General features: G+C 38.1%; 2 protein-coding genes across 4 annotated transcripts; one reads left to right on the top strand and one right to left on the bottom strand.

Annotated features, from left to right (window-relative positions):
• Window positions 1-17,139: 17,139 nt before the first annotated feature.
• On the top strand, window positions 17,140-18,604 carry LOC107797015 (tRNA ligase 1-like). The gene is made up of 3 exons (XM_016619845.2): window positions 17,140-17,352; window positions 17,743-17,866; window positions 18,336-18,604. Exons 1-3 carry the CDS (start codon window positions 17,265-17,267, stop codon window positions 18,469-18,471), a joined length of 348 nt encoding a protein of 115 aa, XP_016475331.2. The 5' UTR covers window positions 17,140-17,264; the 3' UTR covers window positions 18,472-18,604.
• A 1,147-nt stretch (window positions 18,605-19,751) lies between these two features.
• Window positions 19,752-26,137, bottom strand: LOC107797017 (uncharacterized). 3 transcript variants are annotated; one of them, XM_016619848.2, is made up of 17 exons: window positions 25,954-26,131; window positions 25,274-25,473; window positions 24,776-24,852; window positions 24,595-24,690; window positions 24,366-24,492; window positions 23,534-23,592; window positions 23,396-23,461; window positions 22,210-22,280; window positions 22,023-22,119; window positions 21,695-21,769; window positions 21,483-21,581; window positions 20,767-20,910; window positions 20,652-20,681; window positions 20,490-20,552; window positions 20,269-20,346; window positions 20,083-20,167; window positions 19,752-20,001 (listed from the first exon to the last, which is right to left on the bottom strand). In XM_016619848.2, exons 1-16 carry the CDS (start codon window positions 26,070-26,072, stop codon window positions 20,084-20,086), a joined length of 1,485 nt encoding a protein of 494 aa, XP_016475334.1. In that variant the 5' UTR covers window positions 26,073-26,131; the 3' UTR covers window positions 19,752-20,001; window position 20,083. The 3 variants fall into 3 exon arrangements, with proteins under 3 accessions (XP_016475334.1, XP_075106379.1, XP_016475335.1); XM_016619849.2 differs by having other exon boundaries at window positions 19,878-19,998; XM_075250278.1 differs by having other exon boundaries at window positions 19,752-20,167; window positions 25,954-26,137.

The raw sequence follows: 26,137 nt of genomic DNA, 5'->3' as shown, positions 1-26,137 counted from the left end.
AAATCAGCGGAAATACTAGATTCCAACACCATTGACCAAAAGAAGAAGAAAATTAACAGTGGTAGGACCTTTCTTCGTTTTCATCGAAGGTAAAAGAAACAATGGTAATATGTTTAGATGTTTGTTTAGGGCTATTTATCTGTATTTTAGTGGAAATAACACTATATAGCTGAGGTGGACAGTGAGGTGGACAAATAAAATGATGTGGCACGATTTATAATGGTTACTTTTGCCACGTAGACGGAGATTGCAGAACACGCGCTTGGTTAATTAATAAGCCAGCAAAAAACGTGTCTAATTGGTATGAGAATTGCCTAAGAAACGTGTCTAATCGGAAAGAGGTCTAGTTTAAGTGTCTAAGTGAAAGATCGTGCCAACTTTAGGTGTCTCCGTATGTATTACGCCTTTATTTTATCTACATGTGGTTTTGTGCTTTACATAAAAAATTTGATTATTTGAATTAACCAGAGCATGGGAATCAATGTTGGATTAGATTAAATATCTTATTTACTAGGAATGGGGGAATCAATGTTGGATTAGATTAAATATCTTATTTACTAGGAAAGTTATCCGGATAAAAAGTTTGGATTAGGTTAAGTGTCTGGCTTATAAGTAGTTACTAAAATATTTTTGTATGATGTTGATTATTTCTTACTATTATTAAATATTATTATATCATTCTAAAATTTCTATCTTCGAAGCTTTGAAGACAATTTTCAAAGTACTAGCATACGTCACAAATACATACAGAAATACTAAATACTTCATGGAGCTAAGGTTGGTTGTGATAATCAAACTCCAATTCTAACTCCATTTTCATCACCATGAAAGATATTTTATATGTAAATATAATTATATCTATCTAATCTCCCATGACACACACCAAATATACATACCTGCTAGAGGTCTTCTTATAAGGACACGTGTAATAGAGGCTAATTATGCCACAAGGATAGAACTCGATAAAATATCCATCAGAATATAATTTCTTTAATATCAAGCAACATATATCAAAGTATTAGCCTCTAATGGAGAGGCAGTGGCACATTACCGAGTTTGTAACTTGAATACACCATCACTCATTAGTGGCACATTATCGAGTCTGTAACTTGAATACACCATCACTCATTTGTACCCGGAACATTTTGCAACTCAACACGTAAGTTGTCATGATTTTTTTATATATATATATACCCTTCCATAGCTTAGAAACAAATTAAAAACATGTAGACTTGTAAGGATACATAATAGAATATATAGCATACGGAAGAAAGAACATACTATGGCCTATGTTCAAGTTATGTTGTTTGCATTCTAATTGATTTTAAATGTCCTAAATTATTTTAAAGTCCTAAATATGATAGAAATATTAATGGACTATTTTTTCTAGTTTGAAATTTATTTTTATGGTTATTTTGGTTACTTGACATTGTAATCATACTTTTCTAATGACTATTCTCTATGTACGTGTGTTGCACATATATCTCTCGCTATTGGTTAAAAGATAATGCAAAAAATAATTTCTTCTTATAACTTTATATAAAAGATATTTTTAGCATTATTATATCACGACGGTGTCACGTTGCCCATTCAATTATTAAGTTATTATCTTATGTCAAGTTTCTTAGTGATATTTTCTGTCTATCAGGAATGAAATAAGCTTTATGTCCGTAAAAAATCTATATTATATAATTGCATATTGTGTTTCTCTTGTATTGTACATACACATTTAGAGTGGATGAATATTTGACTGTTTTACTCGGCCTATGAGTTCAGTCTCGGAAATAAACACAATAAATATTTTTAGCCAGTTTATAGTAGATTTAAAATACTAATGGTGATTATATTAGAATTCTACCCCACATGAAATATATCTGCTAGGTTTGTTAGCGGCGAACTACATTAATAATGCATGTGATGTGGTTCTTGTTATCATACCATAAAGAGTGTTAAAATAGAATATATGATCTTCTTCTAACACCGTCTGCTTGTATAATCGACACTTAGCTTAAAGCTTTGGATATTAGGGGTGGACATAGTTTGGGCAAACCCGAAATTCAAACAGAAATTCGATTTATTTTCAATTTTTAGTTTGGATTTTCGGATTACGGATTGGATTTTTTAATATTTAAAATTTTTAGATTTCGGATTGGATATTGGATTTGATGCTTCGGATTTTTGAATATCCGAAAATCCGAAATTTTTATACTTTACAATTAGTCCACTATCCATATATATATCCAAAAATTCGAAATTTTTATACTTTACAATTAGTCCACTATCCACATATCAATAGTAATAATTTCAATATAATACCCTACCCATTAGATATTATTTCGTATATTCAATATTAATTACTAAGTTACTATCAGAACACTTTCTATTTGGACATGATTTTACTATTGCTACTTCTTATCGGCCGTATTAATGTCTCTATTGCATTTTCTTGATAATAATTTCATTACTTGAATACTTTATTTGGATGATTGCGGTAAGAATTAAGAACTTTTCAGGCAATTTAATATGAGTACTTCATTTGAATATTTATTTTTGTAAAAAGAAAAAATATCTCAATTTATAAGCTCAAAACCAAAAATTCAAAATATTCAAGCCGATTAATCCGAAATCGAACATAAAAACTCCAATCTAATTTGAGCTTATTTTATTTGGATTTGGATTGTCATTTCTTTAATCCGAAAATCGAAAATTCAAACCAAAATTTTCATATCCAATCCGAACTGCACCAACGCCCACCCCTATTTAATATCTAATGCTTAAAGTACATAGTCGTAATTACTCTCAGACTTTCATTAGATGATGCTTGTGCACTTGTAATATCTCTTTCATTACTATCAAGTGATGTGGTGTCGTAGATGTGGCTGCCCCTTCCTTAACCAGAGTTCTTGAGTTCGAGCCCTAGGTCTGGAAAAATCATTGGTAGGGAGCACTACCCCCCGAATGGGGCCTTCCCCGGCGCGAATCCGGATATAGTCGGGCTCCAATACAGGTACCGGACACTGGGTGGAAACCAAAAAAAATCTCTTTCATTAAGAGTGGCTCCTTGAACCATTCAATCGTCCAAACATAAAAGAAAAAGGAGCAGGTAAATAGGTAATGCATTTAAAGTAGATATCAACCTAGTAACTAACCTGGACAAATTCCCAGCTAGGCTGAGTCCATCTACGTCTCTATTTTAACACGTATAATCAATCGTGCTCTTCTTAGATGTGCTTCCCTTATAGTTATAGAGTGATTGTAACAAAGTGAAGGGAAAAAACAAAAGAAGGATAACTGTATAAATGCTAAACTTATCAAAAATTAAAAAAGAAAGAAAAAAGTGCGAATACAATATAGAATTTGACTTTACATATCAAGCGAGAAGATATCCATAAGCATAAGAAAAAGAAGAATGAAAAGAGAAATATCAAACGAAAAATAGCTCGGCAATATGATACAATTAAGGTAGATACCGTACGATTAAGTTGCAAAACTTCCGTACACGGTCGATCAACAACACGAACGCTTCTAACCTTAACAATATTGATCATGTGCTCCAAGCATGCAAAAATATTTTTCAAAATCATGATATACTGTTGAAAGTATAGAGCAAATTTTACAAACTCATAAGTGAACTAAGAGTAATAATCGCGATTATGTTGATTAACCGAGACCAAAATGGTGGGTCGGGGATTGCCCCATGTTATATCAGACCGAGACATGAAGGTGTGGTACCAAGCTTGGGATTTGAAGTACCGATCGAGATCGGGACCAGTAAGGATCGAGACCAAACAAGATAGACATCGAGCGAGACCGAAGATAGCCCACTAACAGAAAGCCGAGATATCCATGACCGGTCAAGGATCATGGTGGAAATCTCGGCACGACTCAAATCAAGAACGGTTATTTATCCAATCATGATATTCCCTTTTGTATTTAAATTGTACCATAAGTAGAATTCTTCTACTATATAAAGGGGAGCTCTAATCATTTGTAATCATCTAATTCTCGCATATCTTTTCTCTTTTAAGCTCTTTTGCCCTTCAGTTCAGTTATTAACTATATTCGCAGCCGGTTCGAGGGCGATCTAGCTCGAGGGTAAAGTTGCATTTTATACTGGTTTGCTTTATTTTACTGTCAATTTCTAGCATTAACAATCATATTTATCAATTTGTGCTAGGTGAAATCACATATCCTTAAAACCACTTATAAGTATAATTGTTACTCGATTTTAAGGGTAAACAGTTTGGCGCCCACCGTGGGGTTAAGGATAGTAGTGATTACCTAGTACTAATTCTTATAACACAAACTGCTTTAGCTTGTTCTCGTAATTGTTTTTAATTTCAGGATCATCATGTTGAACTCTCAAACAATATCCACATACGCCGACAATGGCTTGGATTTCATGGGGAAAACGACAATATAGCCGCCCCAAGGATTGAAGTACCTTAGGCTGGCCTTGAGGGAGTGCCGGTTGCAAATCCCATCGATGCCAGTTCCCATGTCGCCCTAAATGCAAATCTGGGCGTCGACCTCGAGAGTAGCGTCCGCAGAGACGTTCGACCAGCCGATCAAGGTGCCATCGATGCCAGTTCCCATGTCGCCCTAATGATTATTTAATTTTTATCTAATATTTTAAGGTTATTTGCAGATGATTCAAACAATCTACATCACGATTTGACATAATTTATGTCTGTGTATCGCGCGAGTACTAATACTAGTTTCTGAAATAAAGTGACCGTTTCAATAATAGTATTATTAATTTTCATATTCATGTATCTTAGGGGTCAAATGAAAGGAACATATCATTAATTCAACGGAAAAAGGCTAAACGGAAAAAGGTCCGTTTTAATATTTCTGCCCCAACATCTAACGGACCCTTTTTGGTAGACACGTGGCACGATCTTAAATACCCAAATCATTTTTCCTCTAATGTCTGAAACCACCAGATCCATACCCGAACCCACTGTGAATTGTTCATACATGAAAATTACTTTAGTACACTGAAATCTTGATCTGATGCAAACGAAAATATGTTTCTGCTTCTAATTTCTTTAGGGAAGTTGAATTACAATCAGTAGTTACATATATACAACTTGAACATCCTTCTCCTCTTGTAATAATTGAGAACTATAAGAACCACATATCAAGAAAAGTATACTGGTATTGCAACAAAACTATTAACACAATCAAAGCATCCACCCCCAATGGTGAGCTTCATTCCGACGGCAACTGGTACATCCTCCGGTGCCGATCCCATTGTGAACCTCCGAGAAACTCTTTTCAGTGCCCTCCATCACTTCTTCACATAAAACAAACCATTGAATACAAGAAAAATGCAAATTAAAGCTAGAAATAATAGTGAAGTTGTAGCAATTTTCAGACTTATTTGAAGTTCCTGAAGATGAACAATTGATGCATTTTAAGCTCACATATGTCGACCAAATCTAGTCAAAGTTGTCACGCCCCGAACCATGGTCTGGACGTAACACGACACTCGGTGCCTGACTGCATGTGACCGAGCGAACCAACTACATGGCTGGATCAACATGTGGTATAACTATGAGCTAGAGGTAAATGTAAAACATGATAATCTACTAAAGAGTCTGACTGAAATATCATCGATGCGGAAAATACTGAAAGGTCTGCAAGCATAAACAAGTAGCCGACAAGGCTAATACATGAAAACCTGCTAATATCTGACTGACTGGGTTATAGTCTGTGAAGCCTCTAAGAATACTGAAAATGCTAACTGTTTACCGGAACAAGGTCCCCAGTATACCTAATTAACTAAAATACTATAATGACTAAAACAAAAGAGAGACAAGGCCCCGAAAGACTGGGGCTCACCAATAGCTGATACGAGATGTCCTAGCAAGCAGTATCGTCAACCTGAAAATCGTTACTTGTATCGCGAGATGCAGGCCCCGGAAAAAAAGGGACGTCAGTACATTTGAATTGTACTGGTATGTAAAATAGCTGAACAAAAAAACTGTCAACACCGAAACTGAACTGATAGCTGATAAACTGATAACTGAACAAGGAAGTAAGGATGTGAATACTCCCTATTCTGAATGATGAACAACCTGTTTAACTGAATATTAAAACTGCGGCCTCAGACCCAATATGTATATATATATATGTGCACATATGTGCACAACTGCGGCCTCGGGCCTAAGTATACGTATACATAACTGCGACCTCAGGTCCAAAATGCATAAAGCATAAACTGCGGCCTCAGACCCAAATGCAGGTGTTCAACATTCAGGAATTTAAATCAGGAACTGAGAATCATACTGTAATATGTGATACTGAAATAATGAGCCATACCGACTTACATGATACTGGTATAGTGAATAGGATTAAACTGAGATGAGTATTCATAATAAGTTGATTTGTCATAACTGAAACTCATAGAATATCGAATGATTATGAAACTACGTCATCTAGAGAATATAAGTTCTACTTCTATTCATGGAACCAAGGCATAATTACTTTCTGAGGAAACTAGTAATGTTCATGATGAATGGGACGTAGGGAGAATCATAGATATTCCCAAACGTAAAGAGTTAGCCTTACATACCTCAATTTGCCCCTTAGTGATACTACAATGATCCACACTACTAAGAACCTTCAATCTACAACAACAACATCTAATGGAACCCAATATTAGTAATAAATTCCATAACTTATGCCATTTAGGCATATTATCAAACACCTTGTAGGCATAGATATTTACACCTCATAACTATAGTGTTGGTTCATCCAACTATCACCATTAACTAACAATTCATTCCACCATCATTCCTAACAAATTTATAACTTCCAACAACATATGTATGACCATCCATTCACACCCAACCAACAAATCCTATCAAATAATCACCTTTAAATCCCTACCATGGTCATACATTTAAATTGGGGATTTTGGACTTCCAATCACCATACCATAAGTTGTAATATTTGATTCATACTCATAATTCCATAATAACACCATATATGTAAGTTTAAGGGTGTAGGATTGCCTCTTGTAGACCAAATCTTGAAAGACAACTTTTGGGGTGTTCTTCAGATTTTGAAGAAATCCTATGAAACTCAATCAAAATCATGTTGTAACTAGTGATTGAGAAGTGAAATCACCATGACAACACACTTAAAAACTCACCTTAGGTGTGCAATTGGATGTCTTGGTCGAGTTGGGGGTGTAGAGGAAGCCCTAAGCTTGAGAAATGACTGAATTTCTCTTATTTCCAGTCTTTAGATATTTAAAACCTTCCAGACGCGCGAGCTCGCACGCGGGAGGCAAAATACTCAATAAAAATGCGCGACTTCGCGCTCATGTTCGCGCTAGTGACACCTTCCCAGTAAAATGGTCATAACTTTATGTATATACCTCCAAATGATAAACGGTTTGTTGAGTTAGAAACTAGACTCAAAGGGCTTTAATTTTATAGGTTGTGAATCACACTACTCATTGTATCCAGGTGGATATGCTCGCCCAAAGTGAGGTCTTATGCATACTCATTTGCAAATTTTCAGCTATAATGAAAATTTTCAACTTGACTTGGACTTAAGCCTCTCCTTAGACCCCAAATCACCTATAATATGCCTCGTACACTTATTATCATAACCACTCAATTACCATCACGCTAATACTCGTTTAATGTATCCACAACCGATTCAAATTACGGGGTGTTACATTATCTCCCCCTTGGGATCATTCGTCCTCGAATGATGGTCCTGGCTGCAACTACGTCTATCTATGGTCATTAAATGGGTGTTATGGAGATATGAGAATACTAAAATATTATGAATACATGTATATCAAATTGAACGAGCACGTGATCACTAAATACTAAGCTAAGTAAATATTGTAGGACATAGAGATTATAATATAAGACCTGAATGGAAAGGTTAATTACCTTCCACATTTTCCTTTTGCTCTTCAAAGAGATGGGGATATCTGGACTTCATGTCTTCCTCGGCTTCCCATGTAGCCTCTTCAACCTTTTGATTTCTCCAAAGCACTTTTACTGAAGCAATTTCCTTAGTTCTGAGCTTGCGGATTTGTCGATCAAGAATAGCCACTGGAATTTCCTCATAAGACAGGTTGTCTTTAACCCCTATAATCTCCGTAGGAACCACAAGTGACGGGTCTCCCATGACTTTCTTCAACATGGACACATGAAACACTGGGTGTACAGCAGCTAGTTCTTGTGGCAATTCTAACTCATAAGCCACATGTCCGATCCTTCGCAGGATTCTATATGGACCAATATAGCGGGGGCTAAGTTTCCCCTTCTTCCCAAATCTCATAACGCCTTTCATGGGCGATACCTTTAGAAACACCCAATCATCAACTTGGAACTCTAAGTCTCTACGTCGTACGTCCGAATAGGACTTTTGGCGACTTTGAGCCATTTTCAAATGCCTTTGTATCAAATTGACTTTCTCCATGGCCTGATAGACCAAATCGGGTCCTAACAACTCCGCTTCTCCGACTTCGAACCAACCAATTGGTGATCTACACCTTCGCCCATACAGAGCTCTGTACGGTGCCATCTTAATACTAGAGTGATAACTGTTATTATAAGCAAACTCAATAAGAGGTAGATGATTGTCCCAATTACCTTTAAAATCAATAACACATGCCCTCAACATATCCTCAAGAGTCTGAATGGTGTGTTCCGCCTGGCCATCTGTCTGAGGATGAAAAGCGGTGCTGAGGTTCACCCTTGTGCCCAATCCCTTCTGAAAGGATTTCCAAAAGTTTGTTGTGAACTGAGCACCACGATCTGAGATAATGGACAAAGGAGTCCCATGCAATCGGACAATTTCTTTGATATATAACTTGGCATAATCCTCAGCCGAATCTGTAGTCTTCACCGGCAAGAAGTGAGCTGACTTGGTAAGTCGGTCTACAATCACCCAAATCGAATCATGCTTCGGGAACGAGCGAGGTAGACCTGTTATGAAGTTCATGTTTATCATCTCCCATTTCCAAATGGGAATTTCTATATTCTGAGTTAAACTGCCAGGTCTCTGGTGTTCGACTTTCACCTGCTGGCAATTTGGACACTTAGCCACGAAATCTGCTATATTCTTTTTCATATCATTCCACCAATAAACCTCCTTAAGATCATGATACATCTTTGTGGAACCTGGGTGAATAGAATACTTGGAATTGTGGGCTTCTGACATAATCCGCTCTCTGAGCCCATTTACGTCTGGAACGCATAGTCTGCCTCTGTATCTCAAGGTGCCATCATCTCCCCCTTGTTCAAAAACCATAGTCTTGTGTTTGTGAATTCCTTCCTTCAGCTGCAATAAATAGGGATCACTGAACTGTTTTTCTTTTACTTCGGCTACTAAAGAGGATTCAGCCCTGTTCTGGAGAACAACGCTACCATCTTCGGAGTCCAAAAGTCGAACTCCTAAATTTGCTAAGCGGTGGACTTCCTTCATCATAGTTCGCTGGTCTGCCTCAATGTGAGCTACACTACCCATAGAACGCCGACTGAGAGCATCGACTACAACATTTGCTTTCCCAGGATGATAGAGGATATCAACATCGTAATCCTTAAGTAATTCGAGCCACCTTCTCTGACGTAGATTTAACTCTCTTTGCTTGAAGATGTATTGGAGAATCTTGTGATCTGTAAAAATGTGAACATGTACCCCATACAAATAATGGCGTCAGATCTTAAGCGTGGACACCACAGCTGCTAATTCAAGGTCATGAGTCGGATAATTCTTCTCGTGAGCCTTGAGCTGTCTCGACGCGTAGGCTATGACTTTACCGTGCTGCATTAATACACACCCAAGACCAACCCCTGAAGCATCACAATAAACAACGAACCCTTCGGTTCCTTCTGGTAGTGTCAGGACTGGAGCTGAAGTCAATCTCTTCTTTAACTCCTCAAAACTTTTCTCGCACGTGTACGACCATTGAAACTTGACTTTCTTCTGAGTTAATCTAGTCAAAGGGGACGAGATAGAAGAAAATCCCTCTACGAAATGCCTATAATATCCTGCTAGGCCCAAGAAACTTCTTATATCGGATACTAAGGTGGGTCTAGGCCAATTCTTCACTACCTCTATTTTCTGAGAGTCCACCCTCACGCCTTCCCCTGAGATGATATGGCCCAAAAACGCTACTGATTTTTACCAGAATTCACACTTAGAAAATTTGCCATATAGCTTGTGATCCCGCAGTGTCTGCAACACAATTCTGAGATGTTCGACATGGTCAGTCTCGCTACGGGAATAAATCAAGATGTCATCAATAAACACGATAACAAACAAATCAAGATAAGGCTTGAAGACCCTATTCATAAGGTCCATGAAAGCTGCTGGTGCATTCGTTAAACCGAATGACATTACTAAAAATTCAAAATGCCCATATCGAGTCCTAAAAGCTGTTTTTGGAATATCAACTTCCTTAACCTTCAACTGATGGTATCCCGATCTGAGGTCAATCTTAGAATAACACTGGGCACCCTGAAGTTGATCAAATAAATCATCTATTCTGGGAAGAGGGTACTTGTTCTTGATGGTGAATTTATTCAATTGACAATAGTCAATGCACATGCGCAATGACCCATCCTTCTTTCGGACAAACAAGACCGGTGCGCCCCAAGGTGAGACACTTGGCCTTATAAATCCCTTATCTAGAAGGTCTTTCAACTGGACTTTTAACTCTTTCAACTCTGCTGGAGCCATTCTGTAAGGCGGAATAGATATTGGCTTAGTGCCTGGAAGTAGATCAATTCCAAAGTCAATCTCTCTATCGGGAGGAATTCTAGGGAGATCTTCGGGAAACACTTCTGGAAACTCATTTACAATGGGTACCTACTGGAGAGTGGGGATCTGAGCATCTGAATCCTTAACTCGAACCAGGTGATAGATATATCCCTTGGAGATCATCTTTCTGGCTTTAAGATAGGAAATAAACCTACCCCTAGGTGCTACTGCATCACCCTTCCATTCTAAGACTGGTTCACCGGAAAATTCAAAACTTACTATTTTGGTTCTACAACCCACTTTGGCATAACATGACTCTAACCAATCCATTCTCATGATCACATCGAAATCTAACGTCTCCAATTCTACTAAGTCTGCTACAATAAGACGATGATGCACTTTAACTGGACATCCCTTATAGATATACCTTGCTATAACTGATTCTCCAACTGGAGTGGACACTTCAAAGGGTTCACACAACTTTTCTGGTTCTATCCCAAATTTCTTTGCAATATATGGGGTTACATAAGATAGGGTGGATCCCGGATCTATAAGAGCATAGGCATCAAAAGTGAATATTGTTAGCATACCTGTGACAACATCTCACGAGCCTCTGTATCCTGACGGTCTGCCAGTGCATACAAGCGGTTTCGACCACCGCCTGCATTATTAGACTTTGTTGCACCGCGCCCTTACTGGGCCTGAGAGTTATGATGGGCTGCTGAATTAGTGGACTGAGCTGCGTTGCCTCCATTGTTCTGTTTTGCCGATGGACAATCCCTCAAGAAGTGGCCCTGCTGACCGCACCCAAAGCAACCATTTGTGCCCAAACGACACAACCCCGGGTGCCTCTTACCACACGTATTGCAAATAGGGTAACCAGGGACTTTGTAGCCCACACTAGCCTGTGACTGCAAGTCTGCTGTTCTAAAATTCTGATTTTTCTTGTTAAACTTCGACCTCGAAACCGGTGCACTAGCTGAAGATGGAGCATGTCCTGATTTTGATTTCTTGAAAAACTGGCGATTGCCTCTTGCTTGAGATCCCCCATGGTTGAAATTTCCTGCAGACTTAGCTCTCTTACTGAATTCCCTCTCCTTCTCTCTCATAGCCGCTCTTCTTCCTCCAACCTGTCTTCGTTCCCTTGAACAAAGGCAACCATCTTAGTGATGGTCATGTCATTATTCTGAGCAGCTATATTAGCATCAGCAAACAAATCATCTGAAAGCCCCAACACAAACCGCCTAACTTTGGCCCTCATATCACGTACCATTTCCGGAGCATACTTGGCCAGAGAGACGAACTTGAGGTAGTACTCATTCATACTCATATCATTCTGTCTAAGTCTTTCAAACTCCAAATCCTTAGCTTCCAAGACCTCAATGGGTAGAAAGTGCTCGAGGAACGCATCTGCAAAATCTTTCCAAGTCACAGGATTTGCATCCTCCCCCCGGGACTCTTCCCATGTTTCATACCACGTGTTGGCAACATCCTTCAGCTGGTACGCAGCCAGCTCTGCTGCCTCAGTGTCTATAACATGCATCACTCGAAATATTTTCTAAACCTCATCAATGAAGTTTTGCGGATCCTCATCCTTTTTAGACTTGTACATATCAAATACCGTAACAAATTATTTCGATACGATTCAGTATTTATTATTTTGGTTCGGTACAGTTTTGATTTAATATTTTCTAAATAAGCAACACAAAGTTGGATAGTATATTCCCTAATCCATTTTGTGGTTCAACAATAATAGATGAGGATGAAGACCAGATGTTATATTCAGATGAGTTCAAATTGAAAGGCCTCAAGCTTTTAGAATAATTGGCATATTCACATTCTCGGATTAAATTGTATAAGGCTCTGTTGGATAAGGGAAGTCCCATTTTAAGTCTTTAACTAAAAGGGTACTATAAATGATACTATTTCATCTTCATTTTATTGGATCAAGCGTGCTTAACAATTTTTGTGTATCTCTCCTAGACAAAGAAATTGTGAAATTCAAATATCTTAATATGTCTTTCCTAAGCAAATTGCAGGGGGAAAAAGGAAAGAGAGATTTGATTTGTTGAATGTAAGAGTATAATAATCGGGCACTTCTCTATAACCAAAAAAAAACTCATTTCTCTTTCACGCTTTCACTTTTGGAGTTACTTCCTCGTTTAGGTTTAAAGAAGTGTGGGCTTGGGCAGTTGGGCTTGGGGTAGGGGTGGGGCGATGAGAAATTGGGAACTAAATTATAAAATTGGGCTTGGGGCTGGGTAGAGTCCAAAAAAAAAAGGCTTTAAAATTTTGGTATACCGAAATTTCAAAATTCTAATACCGAGAACCGTACTGAAATACCGAAAATGCAATACCGAATTAGACTGAAATACCGAAAAAAAACGAAACCAAAATATCGAATTAATTCGGTTCAGAATTCGGTTTTTCGGATTTTATGGTCACCCCTACATAGAACCCTTGGCGGCATATTAACTAGAAATACTGGTCTGGCACTAACATCAATAGGGGCATGCTCAACAATGCTTGAAGTGTAACCTCAACATAACTAAGTCTAGGAGTAGATGAAGGGGCGATGTAGCTGGGTCTATCAGAGGCGGGAGGTCGTGGAATAACAACACCATCTTTAGTTGGTGTTGTCCTGAAGCAGTGACCCTCGAAGAGGGGCGCAGGTCACTAGAGCTCGGTGAAGAAATGCCACAGTGTGAACCACTATTGGCAGAAGGAGGAACGACTGTTCCCATATGCTTAGGAGCCTTATCAGACGCAGTTTGAAATAATCTGGGCCCTTAGGATCAATTCTAATAGAATTGGGAAAAGTTGTTGGGTCCATGTGAGGAGGCCCATGCCTATACTTTCTGAAAATTTGCCAGGCCCTATGATAATTAGAAGAGAACCGGCTCATTATACCTTTCCAAGCCCGCATCACTAACCCATTCATGTCTTTTCCTCCTGTTGAAATTTTGTATTCTCCCAAAATCAAGCCTCCCGTCACTTCTCGATCTAACGTCTGATTCCGGCTTAGTCCACTGATCCGGTGAGCCCTCCCCTCCCCTCCCTTCCATTTGACATTCCCTTTTCTTCCGCCACTATCTCAGGCATAAAGATAGGGCGAAATTCAGGGCTCAACCAAAAACCATATAACTCAAGTAGCCATTTTCCATCACAGTGGAGACAAGGATTCTGCCTCCTTTCCTCACCATAATCCTCACTCGCGAGAGATCGTGTAAGCTGCAATTGACATCAATAAAACCCTCACAGATTTCCCCAATCTTCTTGAATAGGTCAAGACACCAAAGATGCAACGGGGGACCCACCATGTTGACCACCCATGATTCGCCGGTGAAACGAGGGTCGAGACACGTTTAGCTTTAAGAAGTTCCCATCGAACAATTTATTTCATCGGACAAGAATTTCTGAAGCTTGACACTCGCCGACAAAACGAAAGAGATATTGTGTGCCCCCCATTTGTGATATTTTCAACCCGTCCTTGACGTTCCATGCCTCTGCTGCCCAGTTCCTAACAGCCTCTGGAGAACCAACCCATTTGGAGAAAGACCCAATCAGACAAGATTTCAAGAAGCCCTTGCGCCTGAGAGTGTGCTCCTCAGACAACGAGAAGTGCGGCTCCTACCCTACCTCAAGCTTTCGATGGCATCTTCCCTCAAGTTCTAGGGCTGGCCAAGAGGCAGCTTTGATGAAAGACATGTTTTCCAGAGTTTCTCTATGTAGAATCCATCTTATTCTAGATGCAGCTGTCCCAAAAAAGAAGTGAGGTCTGGCCGGTAAAACCTCAAAGGTTAGAAAAATCAGTAGTCACAGAGGGTGAAAAATAAAATATAGGAAGGGAAGAAAGTTTTGGGTTTAATGGTTAGGGAATAGTAGGGAAGAGTTTCAGAAATCTGCCAATAGGCATATAATATCATTAAATTGAGTTGCAGAGATTAATGTGAGAAAAAGGTGTAGATGGAGAGTGTTCTGTTGAGATGGAATGTATGCACCAAATTCCATTTCCATATATTGGCGGATTTTTGAAAGTTTTCTGGTAAAGTCGCCGGAATCTGGGGTTTAATGACCGGTAAAGAAAAAAGTCATCGGATTTAGGTGAAACTGAGACGGGAAGGCTCGGAAAAGCCTCGAGAAAAGGCTGTCTAAAGAAAAAAGTTTGAAAAAGTCACCGGAAAAATGAGATCTCATCGGAAAATCAGGCGCATTGGCCGTGCGTGAGGGCGCGTGAGAGCTCGGTTGCCGGAGGACTTGTCTGGGGTTTGGTCGCGGGAAGCTTGGCTCTTGATGGGGGTGGTGGAGTCTTAGGAAGAAGAAGAGAGAGAAGAATCTCGGAGAGCGTAATTGGGAGCACTTTTGCTCCTACATGATTTACTGGATTATAGAAAATCCTTGTAAAATCTCCCAATGGTTTTGTCATTTGCAAACAGATTGCAAGTTTATGTGCAGAATTTAAAATTTTTGGGGAATGGAAGAAAGATCAAGTTATGGACTGAATTTTGGCTTGAAGAGGGGATGGTCTATGAAAACTACCCAAACCTTTATAGACTGGTTCTGGTAGCCTGATGTTACTGTGCTGACATCTTTAAGGAAGATGGATGATGGCTAGAACTTCCATTTAGAAGGAGTTTATGTGATTGGGAGTTGGTAGAGTTGCAAAATTTTTCAGAAAATGCAGTATGTTGTGTTGGATAGTAAGGGGGAAGATACTATACTTTGGACAACAGTGTTGTCAAAGGCAAAAAGCGTCCAGGTCTTTCGGGGCTTAAGTGCAAAGAGCAACTAAAGTGTGGACTTTAGTTAAAGAAGGCGCAACAGAGAAAAAAATTAAATATCTATGTTTACTGCGAGGAAAAATACCAACTTCATAATTAATATTTTTACTCAACAATTAATGTATCTTCTTGCCAATCAAATTTATTGTTTAGTACCACTTTTTTCTAGATAGAATTAATGGCAATGAGGCGTACGCCTTATTGCCTTGCCTACTTGAAGCGCAACCTAAGTGAGGTGAACTGGCGAAGTGCCTACCCCAAGCTTCTTTGAGCTTCAGGGCTTAAGCGCGCCTCAAATGAGTCTTTGACAACCGACAACCTGCAATGATTTGGTTTACTCCGTTAAATCCGGTTATAATGTGTTGCAAGAACAAGGGAAGAACTATGGTGCTCTATGGCCTTGGGAGATGATATGGAAAACTATGATCCTACCAAAGTAGCTTGTTTTGGATGTTTGGTTTCATAGGAGCTTGTTTAACTCATGAAAATTTACAAAGAGGGGTTTCATGCTTTGTAGCAGATGTTTTCTGTCTGAGGAGGCAGCTGAATCAATGGAGCCATATCTTCCTATGTTGCAACTTCACATGGCTGATTTGGTCCTTGTTTCTAAACTTATTTGGAGTGTGGTGGGCGGTACCTCAGAACTTCATGTTTTTGTTGAGCTACTGAAGATCACTGAATGCTGACTAGAAAGAGAGATGGGCAGCTATTCCTTTATGGATTGCTTGGAATGTTTGGTTGGAGAGGAGGTTGCTTTGAAGACAAGAAAATTCATCTTTCCTTAGTCAAGTACAGATGTATCCAAAACTTGTACTGTTGGTCAAAAGGAAGCGTGTAGTAAATTACTAAATTTGGCTGATCTTATGGACTTGTTAACTACTATGAATCTGTGAATTTTTTTTTGTTTGTAATTTTCTGCAGTATTTCCTTAGTGTTGCACTTCAATAAAACTTTGCCGTACCCAAAAAAAAAAGAGGCTGAAGACAATACATAATGGAATGACCGGTTCTTTCCAAAATGTTTTGGTATATATCTGCTAAAACTTATGGTTTTGAAAGCATTACAGTTACTTGTAGATGCTTAGCTATTTCTACTCAAGGTCAAGGATTCCTTAGACCAGCTAGGAGTTGGATACTCACTACATTTTCTGAACAAATTCAAATTTCTAAGCTCTGTCTAGACCAGGAACAAACTGCCTTCTCTGGGGGTTTACCTAACTGTTACTCTGTAAAATTATTGAAAATGCTCTTGAATTTGAAATGTGAGGAAGTATTGGTTATTTAAAAATAAAAAATAAAGGAGTTTGAAATGAGACACTTGAAAAATTTACGGGCTTCGATTGAACTTTACGTGTTAGCAGTTGCCGAGAGTAGATCTTGCACAATGACCAGTTGCCTAGGGTAGGGCTTGCACTAGAGTTCTGTGGGGATAGTTTAGTTCCCTATATTAAATTGAACAGTGGCAATCGTTTTATGGGTATCATGTCTTTCATATGATTCATCAGGTCGCGCACTTTCACTGTTAACGGGATATCAACTTGTATTTGGAACTAGCACTCTGAAAATATTACTCGACGGAATGCCAATTGTCAGAGCTCTATTCGTTTCCATTCTCACCTGGTGTTAATTTTGCTTGTTGTGTCATGTTTTTTTTAACTCTACATTTTGTTAATCTAGTTGCAAAACCTTTGTGAAGCAGCTCTGGTTCTCACTTTTATTTGTAATTCGAATGATTTAACCTTGGATGTTGCAGCGCAATCGCATGTGCATATCAATGGAGTTAGTCACAGCAGTATTGGGGGACCATGGACAACGCCCGCAAGATGATTATGGTAAGGTTTCAATGGGAGCCTGACATCTCCATGAATTATATCCTTGGGAGAGGTCATATGTCTTGGTTTCAAAAAAAAATCGGTCTTCTAACTGAGTTCTTTGACTATTTTTTGGGTGACATTGGCTCTTGACCATCTGTTGGTCTTAAGAGATGAACTCTATTAGTTGGGTTGAACTTTCACACTTAAGGATCTGATGGTACTTGCTATGCAGGAGAATCCTTCATAGTTTTGGAGGTTACATTAGAATATTGATCTATGTACAGTCGGAGACCACATTATCTGATAATCCATAATTTGCCTGTTTGTTGAACTAGGTTATTTATGGTTATGTGCTTGTAATTGACTGCAAACTTTTGCTGATACTTTTTCCAATCTTTCTTTGAACAGCGGTCGTGACTGCAGTCACGGAGTTGGGAAATGGAAAACCAAAGTTCTATTCAACTCCCGATGTAATTGCTTTTTGCAGGGAATGGAGACTACCAACAAATCATGTATGGCTGTTCTCAACAAGGTATGCATTTAAATATTTTCTGAGTTGATTCTTATTGTGGAAAACATTTACAAGCCACCATTGGGTTTATGACCTTTAGTTTGGCAGTGAAAGTACAACAATTTAGAAGTGACTTGTGGCTGAAAGGTTGTACAAAAGGACATTGAAAGCTATCTAACTGCAAAAAAAACAAACAAAGACTCTCTGGTTGGCTACCATGAAGAACTAGGTCGTGTGGTGACTGTATTCCTCATTTTAAATTGCTCTCTTACTAACTTAAAATGGATGCTTGTTCCATTATTGGAAGATTGTCTCTCGTGTATAGATGGTTCTTCATGTTTTTTATTTTCTCTCAGTGTCAATTTCACAGCCTTGTTGTTTTTGTCTCATTTTCTCATTAAAAGAAAAAAAAACTTTGGGTCTGTTTCTGTGTTATTGAATGTATGAGTAACCATCTATTTCTGAATGATCCTTTGGTTTCCACATGAAGGAAATCAGTGACTTCCTTCTTTCTTGCGTTTGATGCACTCTGCGAGGAAGGCACAGCAACACCCGTTTGCCAGGCTCTTGAAGAAGTTGCTGATATTTCTGTACCTGGTAAGTTCAACACTACAAAATTTCTTTAAATTGTTTAGCTGATTTCATTAGATTGGTAATCGTTTTTGCCATTTCGATGCTTTAGTTAATGCATTCTCATTCCAGTTTGGTGCGGCTTAATATTTTCTGGTAGGAGGTCATTGTATGAGTGTATTCTGTGCTAGTTCTAGCCTCTTCTGCTGAGATGATTTAGTTTGACTAAGAGTTGGCTGCAGAACTGCTTGGAACATTAGTCTGGACTTGAAACAAGTGGAGTAGGTAGTTAATCAGGATACAAAGTTGTAATTAAACTTATTATATGTTGCTGCACTTCCGGAGAAGGAAAAATATGTTAAAGCAGTGACTTGTAAGGTTGTCTGATGGAGGAAGATTTTGGTTAGATGCAGTGCCATGCATCAATATACCATAATATCGTGATGGTGTCATATAATCTACAAAGCAAATCACTGTTGTGATTAGCGTGGTCACATGACCTAATGAAGAATTGAGAAATGCTATGCAAAATTACTGCAAAGCTAAATTACCAATTTTGCCTTGACTATGAAAATTAAGCCAAATGACCTAAACTCTCAATCCCAAATTCCCTGGACTTTAAGAAATTCCAAAACTTAGTAAAGATTAAAAAATGTCAAGTGATTTCTTTCTATTTGTTGTTAGGTATTATCTTGTACTTGTGTTGGTGGGAGGTAGCAGATTTTTAATGGCGTAATAGTTGAGGTGTTGCTGTTCGGACACTATCACTATCGGAAAAAGAAAGTTTACTGAATAGATCAAGATTGTCCTACTTTCAATTTTAGGTTTTTTTTTTTTTATATATAAATTGTGCTCACTTGATGGCTTATTTTCTTTACAATTGTCAATGTTCTATTTTCCATTTTCTCATAAGAAAAATTATCTTTCTTGCATACTTCAATATTTTTTCTATGTACGTATTACTTCCAAAAAGGTGCATATGGATCTACTCATATTAACCTCGCCCTCGCGCTCTCGTATGTAATATTAATAGGTGGTAACAAAACTTTAGGTGGTAACAAAACTTCAGCTTTCCAGTTAACACAAACTTCAGCTCTTCAGGCCCGCGACTAAAATGCTAAAGTTTTACGTGATTGTCTTTGCTACTTCAGCCCCGTATGCTGAAGATTTGCTAAAAAGCGGGTACGCTTGCAATTTTTTTTGCAAAGCGAGCACAAATTAAAATGTGATACAAAAAACGGGTATAGATGCAAATGCCCCACGTTGGGACCGTGCATAGCAAAGACATCACTTCACCTAGTTTGTGAAAAAAAGAACTTGGCGTGGGAAAGTATAGGAAGAGGAAAGGCTTCAGATTGTTTTTTCCAAAGGATTAATTGAGCCTCACACTACATGTTCATTGATCTTGTGTAGGTTATGTTCAAAAACAAACAAACCATTCTATATCTCAACTCAATACATAGGAGGAGGTGATTTGTTATCTTGATTCCACCAAACTCTTCACTTCTCTGTCCCTTGGCCCAGGCAAGCAACAATAAAATTTACCATGATCATATGATAAATAATGGGAACCAATAACCACCCTACTAAAACACAAATCAAAATTGACAGATTAGCTAATATTTTCCCTATATAACTCAAAACCAATATTTAGAAACTACATTTACATTATGATTTGGGCAACGGCCCTTTTTGCGTGACATATTTCCCATATTTCTTCAACACCGCATCTTCTGAAGAAACATCCCATAGCTGCAAATGATAATTAAAGACATTCTCAGTCATTTACAGCCCAAAAACCACAGAAACTAGAGCTGCAACAAACTAATCCTTTCAAAGAGAACACAACTTACCTGCAACTTCCCTTTAGAACCACCAATAGCAAGAAAAAAGGGGGAATCATCTGAGAAGGAAACCGAGAAGACAGCTCCCTGATAACAAAATAAAACGAAGTGGTCATCATGATAGTACATCTATCAAAATGTATAACCCTCTAAAACCTTGTTCTTGAAAGGTTGACAGAAAAATATGTATCAAATAAATATTCGACCACAAAAATTTGCAAATCACATACGGCTTTTGGATTCCTTGATGCAATACAAGAAGGTTGATTGTTGCTCAAATCCCATAGTTTAACCTGCAGCACATAATTAAATTAATCAGTGGAATAACTCTCATCCCCCGGAATAAATCAAAACTAGGTAATAAGCAGCAAACAGAGACAACAAGAAAGTACCATCTTGTCCGTGGAACCAGTTGCAAGAAGCTGTCCAAAATACACGGGGAAAATGAGTAAGAAAAAACGAATTAAAGGGTAACGCAAAAAAGGAAAAAAAAAAGGTTTCACATACATTCGGGACTAGAGGATTAAAGGACATCGAGGACACTGCTTTATCATGAGCATGGATGGTGAAACTTGGCTTTGTCGCAGAACTCGAATCAGAACTAGCAGCACGGATATCAAAACTAGTAACTGTACCATTCTCCAAGCTGACCTGAAAGTTTTATGGAACTCTACTCTGGTCAGCAATTCCTAATGTCCAATACAAATCCAGATTAAAATCTCCAAGCAGATTTTAAAACGGATTTATTCAATCTAACCAAAAAACTTTTAGGTCTCATACAGTTATAGGGAACAGAAATTTAGTGATTGGCCAAGGGGAAAAGATCACATGGCAGATTGAATTTATCTAGTTTTTATTTTCATTTTAGTCCATAGGAACTAGGAGACAGATAAATACTTCTATTTTTCTGCATTAAATAAAATTAAGTGTCAAAACATTCAACAAGCAAATAGATAAACTAATATGCACATAATTTCAACCCCCCCCCCCCCCTCTTCTCCTTTTCCCCTATTCCATAGTATATTTACCTAACCAACAGACACAATCCCATCCTTAATTTAGTTACCATACTAATGGCCCCATGTTGAGAAAATTATTCACAATCTCCACACTAACGATTCCCATAACAGAATTAAAGGTACTATCTAATCATGTAGCATAACAAACAAACAAAGCCTTGAAAAATAGACTGGGTAAGTCACAAACACAGTGCAAGCACTGACCACAAATGAATGCTCAGAATGTGGATCCCAAGCCAAGCTTTCAACGTCAGCAGAAACTGGAAACTTATATCCACTGTGAGATGGATACCTCACATCCTTCTGCAAGACATATTGAAAGTTGAATTAGAATCTTAAACTAAGAAGCTAATCCACAGTCCTAGCTTTCCAAAACAAAAAGGGGCAAAAAGGAAGAAGGAGAAAAGCTTTATCACCATGCAAACTGTATGATCGAATGACCCGCTCAGGAGAATCTGTGATGCAAATGGATTCCATGCAACTGCTTGAACCTGACAAAGCGGAGCAAGATGATGAATCTGCCTCTTTCATAATTTTGTAAACAAGCTGCTGATTAATGTTTTATAAATTATTCAATTTTGATCAGATAGAATTTCAAAGAATAGTAAATGCATATTGTTTACTTTAGCATGCAGGAGAGGTCTCCTACATAAGAAAAAACTATAAGTGTATCGGGGGGGTTTCGGTCCTTGATACAAAACAATATGATGTTTTAACAACATGCTACAAAATTTCGGATTCTACCTTGTCAGTATGGTCGTTCATAGTGACAGTACAGCTTCTGGTATTCACATCCCAAACCTTGACTGATTGATCAGCACTAGCACTGGCAAGCATATTCCTGCGTAGAATGTTGGTCAAGACAACATATGAACTTTGACTATACCTGTCTAACGCAAACATCATACACTGATCAATCAGAGATCCATACCTGTATTCCTTGTTCCAAGCGAGACCAAGTACTGAATCGGAGTGGCTATCCTTTTTGTATTTGATGGTTTTCTACAAGTAAAAAAAAAAAATTAAAGAATTAGGTAAATGGGGCATAAGAAGTAAGTTTTGGGTTCACACAATTATCAAATCGTAAAAAGACCATCCACCATGCAAACTATCATTCCTTTTCTTTCATTTTCTAAAGAATGAGGTTTGAACACTGGTATTTGGTATGTGTTAAATAACTCTCACAAAATTGACCAGATTTGCTGCCATGACAGAAAAACAACAAAATGGCTATTTAAAGGTAGTTTCTCTTTTTTCTTTTGATGAGTGAAGGGGTAGTTTCTCTTCAAACCATATCATTGGTCAATTTAATTTTTAATATAGAAACTAATAATGCCAATAATCGACTCCTCGGCACATATACGCTTGCCCTGCATCGCATGCATAGTGTAGAGTAGAGGCACAGAGAGTGAGTTAACCAAGAACATGTCAGTTGAACTGAAGTCCAAGCCCTTCAAGACATCCAATAACAGAAATAGACAACTGATACACTGCAGTTCCAACTAGCTGCTTGAATACTCAGACAAGCCTCTTATACATTAGAGCCTAATAATATCAAGAACATCACCACCTCAAGTTGCTCACATGGCCATCAATTAGAGCCTCTTAGACTACTAATATGGATAGTTCCTATCTCATAATATCAAGCATGAAAATACAGTATTATTGTGAAGATAGGGCATGCCCAACAATCTATGCATTAATGAGTTACACTGCAGCATGGAGACACCAATCGTTGAATTATACGCAGTCAACTCTTTAACAGTTTAGTAGGGTTTCCCCCGGAAAAAAAAGGTCCACATCGGTGTTGAGGTATACGCAGCCCTTGTTTCCTTTGGACAGGAGAGAAGGAAATTTATTAACAGTATCATATATAAGTGGAAGATGACAGCCCTACATGTATGAGGTAAGAAGGAAACTGGGACTACTAGAGATAAAAGCCTAACAATGACCATCAGTGATGGCCAAGTGTTGAAATTAACCTACTACTTTATTCAACAGAGAAGCCAGGAAACTAGTCCACATGTTTTCCACCTTAACATATAAAAATAATTTCAGCTGAACAAGCTGACTTAGCATACAAGACCATTCCAATTGAAAATTGGATTAAAGATTACCTTCTTCCCCTTTTTCTTTATGTCAGCGATTCCACCTAATACAGCAGCTGGTTGCACCTCATCCAACTACAAAGAATGAAGATGTGCGATATGATTAGTGAGTCAGGAGTTCATCAAGATCAGTGTGCAGTCACTTACTATGTCTAGGTCCCAAATTTCAATTGCTAGTTCCATTGAGCCCACAGCTATGAAGTTCCCTATCAACATATAACTCATTTATTAACATGAGCAAAGGAAGTACAACATCAATTATACAAAGATCAACTATTATAAATCTAAGATCAAATTGCATCAAATAGATTCATTGTGCCTAATTTCGGTGGTAAAATGGGTAAAAGAAAAGAAAAAATACTGAGGAGAAAAGAGTGAAACAATGGAAGGGCATATAGCCCGATCGCAAATTAATGTTTGCGGATGGTTCTGAAAGGTTTGCCTTCTAAACAAGTGTGTGGTGCTGGTGGCTGCCATTCTACCAAACGCTACAGGCCAAGAGAAAGGTAAGCAGGGTGAGTGAAATGCAACTTATATAGACTTTATCATAGCATTTTTATTAAAAGGTCATATTATATGGCAAATGAATCTCTTGGCTTAATACTAATTATAAAACAGCAGTACTCCTATATCATAGTGAGCAGCATAATTTCTTTAGCCTCTGAAATTATTGAAATCTACCAAGGTAAAGAAGCACAGGGAAGTGCCGATGCCAAGGGCTTTAGAGCAAAATCAACTAAAGAGTGGGCTTTTAGTGAAGAACAAGTGCTAATGAACAATTGCCGAAAAAATGGTGTCAATGATTAAAGCATGTCCAAACAATTATTATCTGGACAGAAGAAATGAAAAACATATATAACAAAGTGAAATATAAGAAGTAAAAATGATGTCAAAGAATTGCTTCCGAAAGTTATATATGTTCAACAACCACTAAGAAAAAAAACTTCAGTAGCAAGCTCAACTTCAAGAAGAACCTTACCTTTCCCCTCGTCACTTTTAATAGGGCAATCGATCCATGCTGTGCAGAGAGGAAACGCAGGAATAATAATCTCATGATGAACATACATGTTTACAGTACCATCTGATAAAACTTCCAAAATCCAGATCTGCTGGCACAGATGAAGGTTACAAAATTAAAGGTGGCCAAATGAAATTACCAGGGGCATACAGATGAAAGTATAATTAAGTCTGAAGTAAGTTTTACTTGCCTCAAGATGACTGACATCGTCATCATTGCTTGCACAAACTATAATAGAATCATCAGGCTTTATTGTCATGTCCTCATCCTCCTCTGAGTCATTGTCCTGAGAGAAGAATTTCATCCGTAAGTAAAATGGAAAATACTTCAAAGGAGCCAGCGTGAGGGAAAACAAATGGTCATTCTGCAACCTTATCCTTGAGATATGGGTCCATGTCATTACTTGGGTAGTACAAGTCTTTGAGTCCCGAACCGAAAAGCTCAATGCCTGACAACGCCAAACACATGCAAAGAGAGAGAGAGAGAGAGAGATGCAAACTAAATCAAAATCCATTTAAAATTTGACAATTAGGAATAAAAGTAGCAATAGCTTTCCAAGTAAAAAGTGATATGTCATAGTGGAGACTACGCTAGTCCCTGGGTGCCAGTAGAGGCGATTTAGGATTTAGTTTCATGGGTTCAACCTTTAAGTTTTTTAGCATTGAGACCATTGTATTCTTAAAATTGTGGGTTCAGACCTGTTATTTGTTGCAATATTAATGAATTTTTATAAATAAATTTATGATCTGCATGGGTTCAGATGAACACGGTGCCCGAGTGCTTCATCAGCAACTTTAGATATAATAATGAAGGAAAGAATCAGTATTCAACCCAAATGAACATATCAGCTAACAGGTTTATTGAGTTACCATCCTCCTCATCATCGTAGTTTTCCATATTCAATTCCTTTAAACCATTTGTTATGTTATCGGTTCCTAGAGAGACATCTTTTGTGGCTTTTCCAAGTGCATTAGCAGCTGCTAATGCAACAGCAACTTCATCATCCTCGTTTTCCTTGGATTCATCAACATTCATATCTTCTTCAGCTTCCTCATTATCACTATCTTCACTGCAAGGGAAATAAAGCACCAGACTTTCAAGAGTAAGGCAAAGCAACGATTACACAAAAGGAAGTATCAAGTTCAGTTCCAATACAATACAATAACTAGTAACTACAAAGTTGGGATCGACAATATGAATTCTTACTTATTTCTTTAAGCTCAACTCAAAATAATAAAATAGTAATAATATTAAAAGTTCTCTAACAAATTTAAAGCTTTTTCTAACATTGTGCAGTCTCTTTAGCTAAGTCTGCATTGATTCCAACGATTTGATGTTCTTTTGAGACAACTTCTTTCCATGTGATTTTAGGTCTACCTCGTTCCATTTCTAACACCTTCACTGACCATAGTTTTAAACCTACGGACCAGTCCATCTTTAGGGCGATACGCAAGACATGATAACAGTATCAAGTTCAGTTCCAATTACCAAATATTCTAGGTCTTAAATAGGTCACTTCGGCATACCAAAAAAAAAACAGTACTAATACCTTTTATCAAGGAGGCCACACTTCAAAAGCTCCTCAATTTCTTCCTTTGAAGGGGGCTCAGCCGCAGCTGGAACTGGCTTTGCAACCCCTTTGGGAACCCACGAAATAGCTGCTATCATTTTTTACACTGCAAAGCAAGGGCGGCTCTACCGTAAGGCGGGCGAAACCTTGCCTTAACCCCCAA

This window comes from Nicotiana tabacum, chromosome 3, assembly GCF_000715075.1.
Source record: "Nicotiana tabacum cultivar K326 chromosome 3, ASM71507v2, whole genome shotgun sequence".
Lineage (NCBI taxonomy): Eukaryota > Viridiplantae > Streptophyta > Magnoliopsida > Solanales > Solanaceae > Nicotiana > Nicotiana tabacum.
The sequence above is the reverse complement of the archived record's forward strand: the minus strand, read 5'-3'. Positions and strand labels throughout refer to the sequence as shown.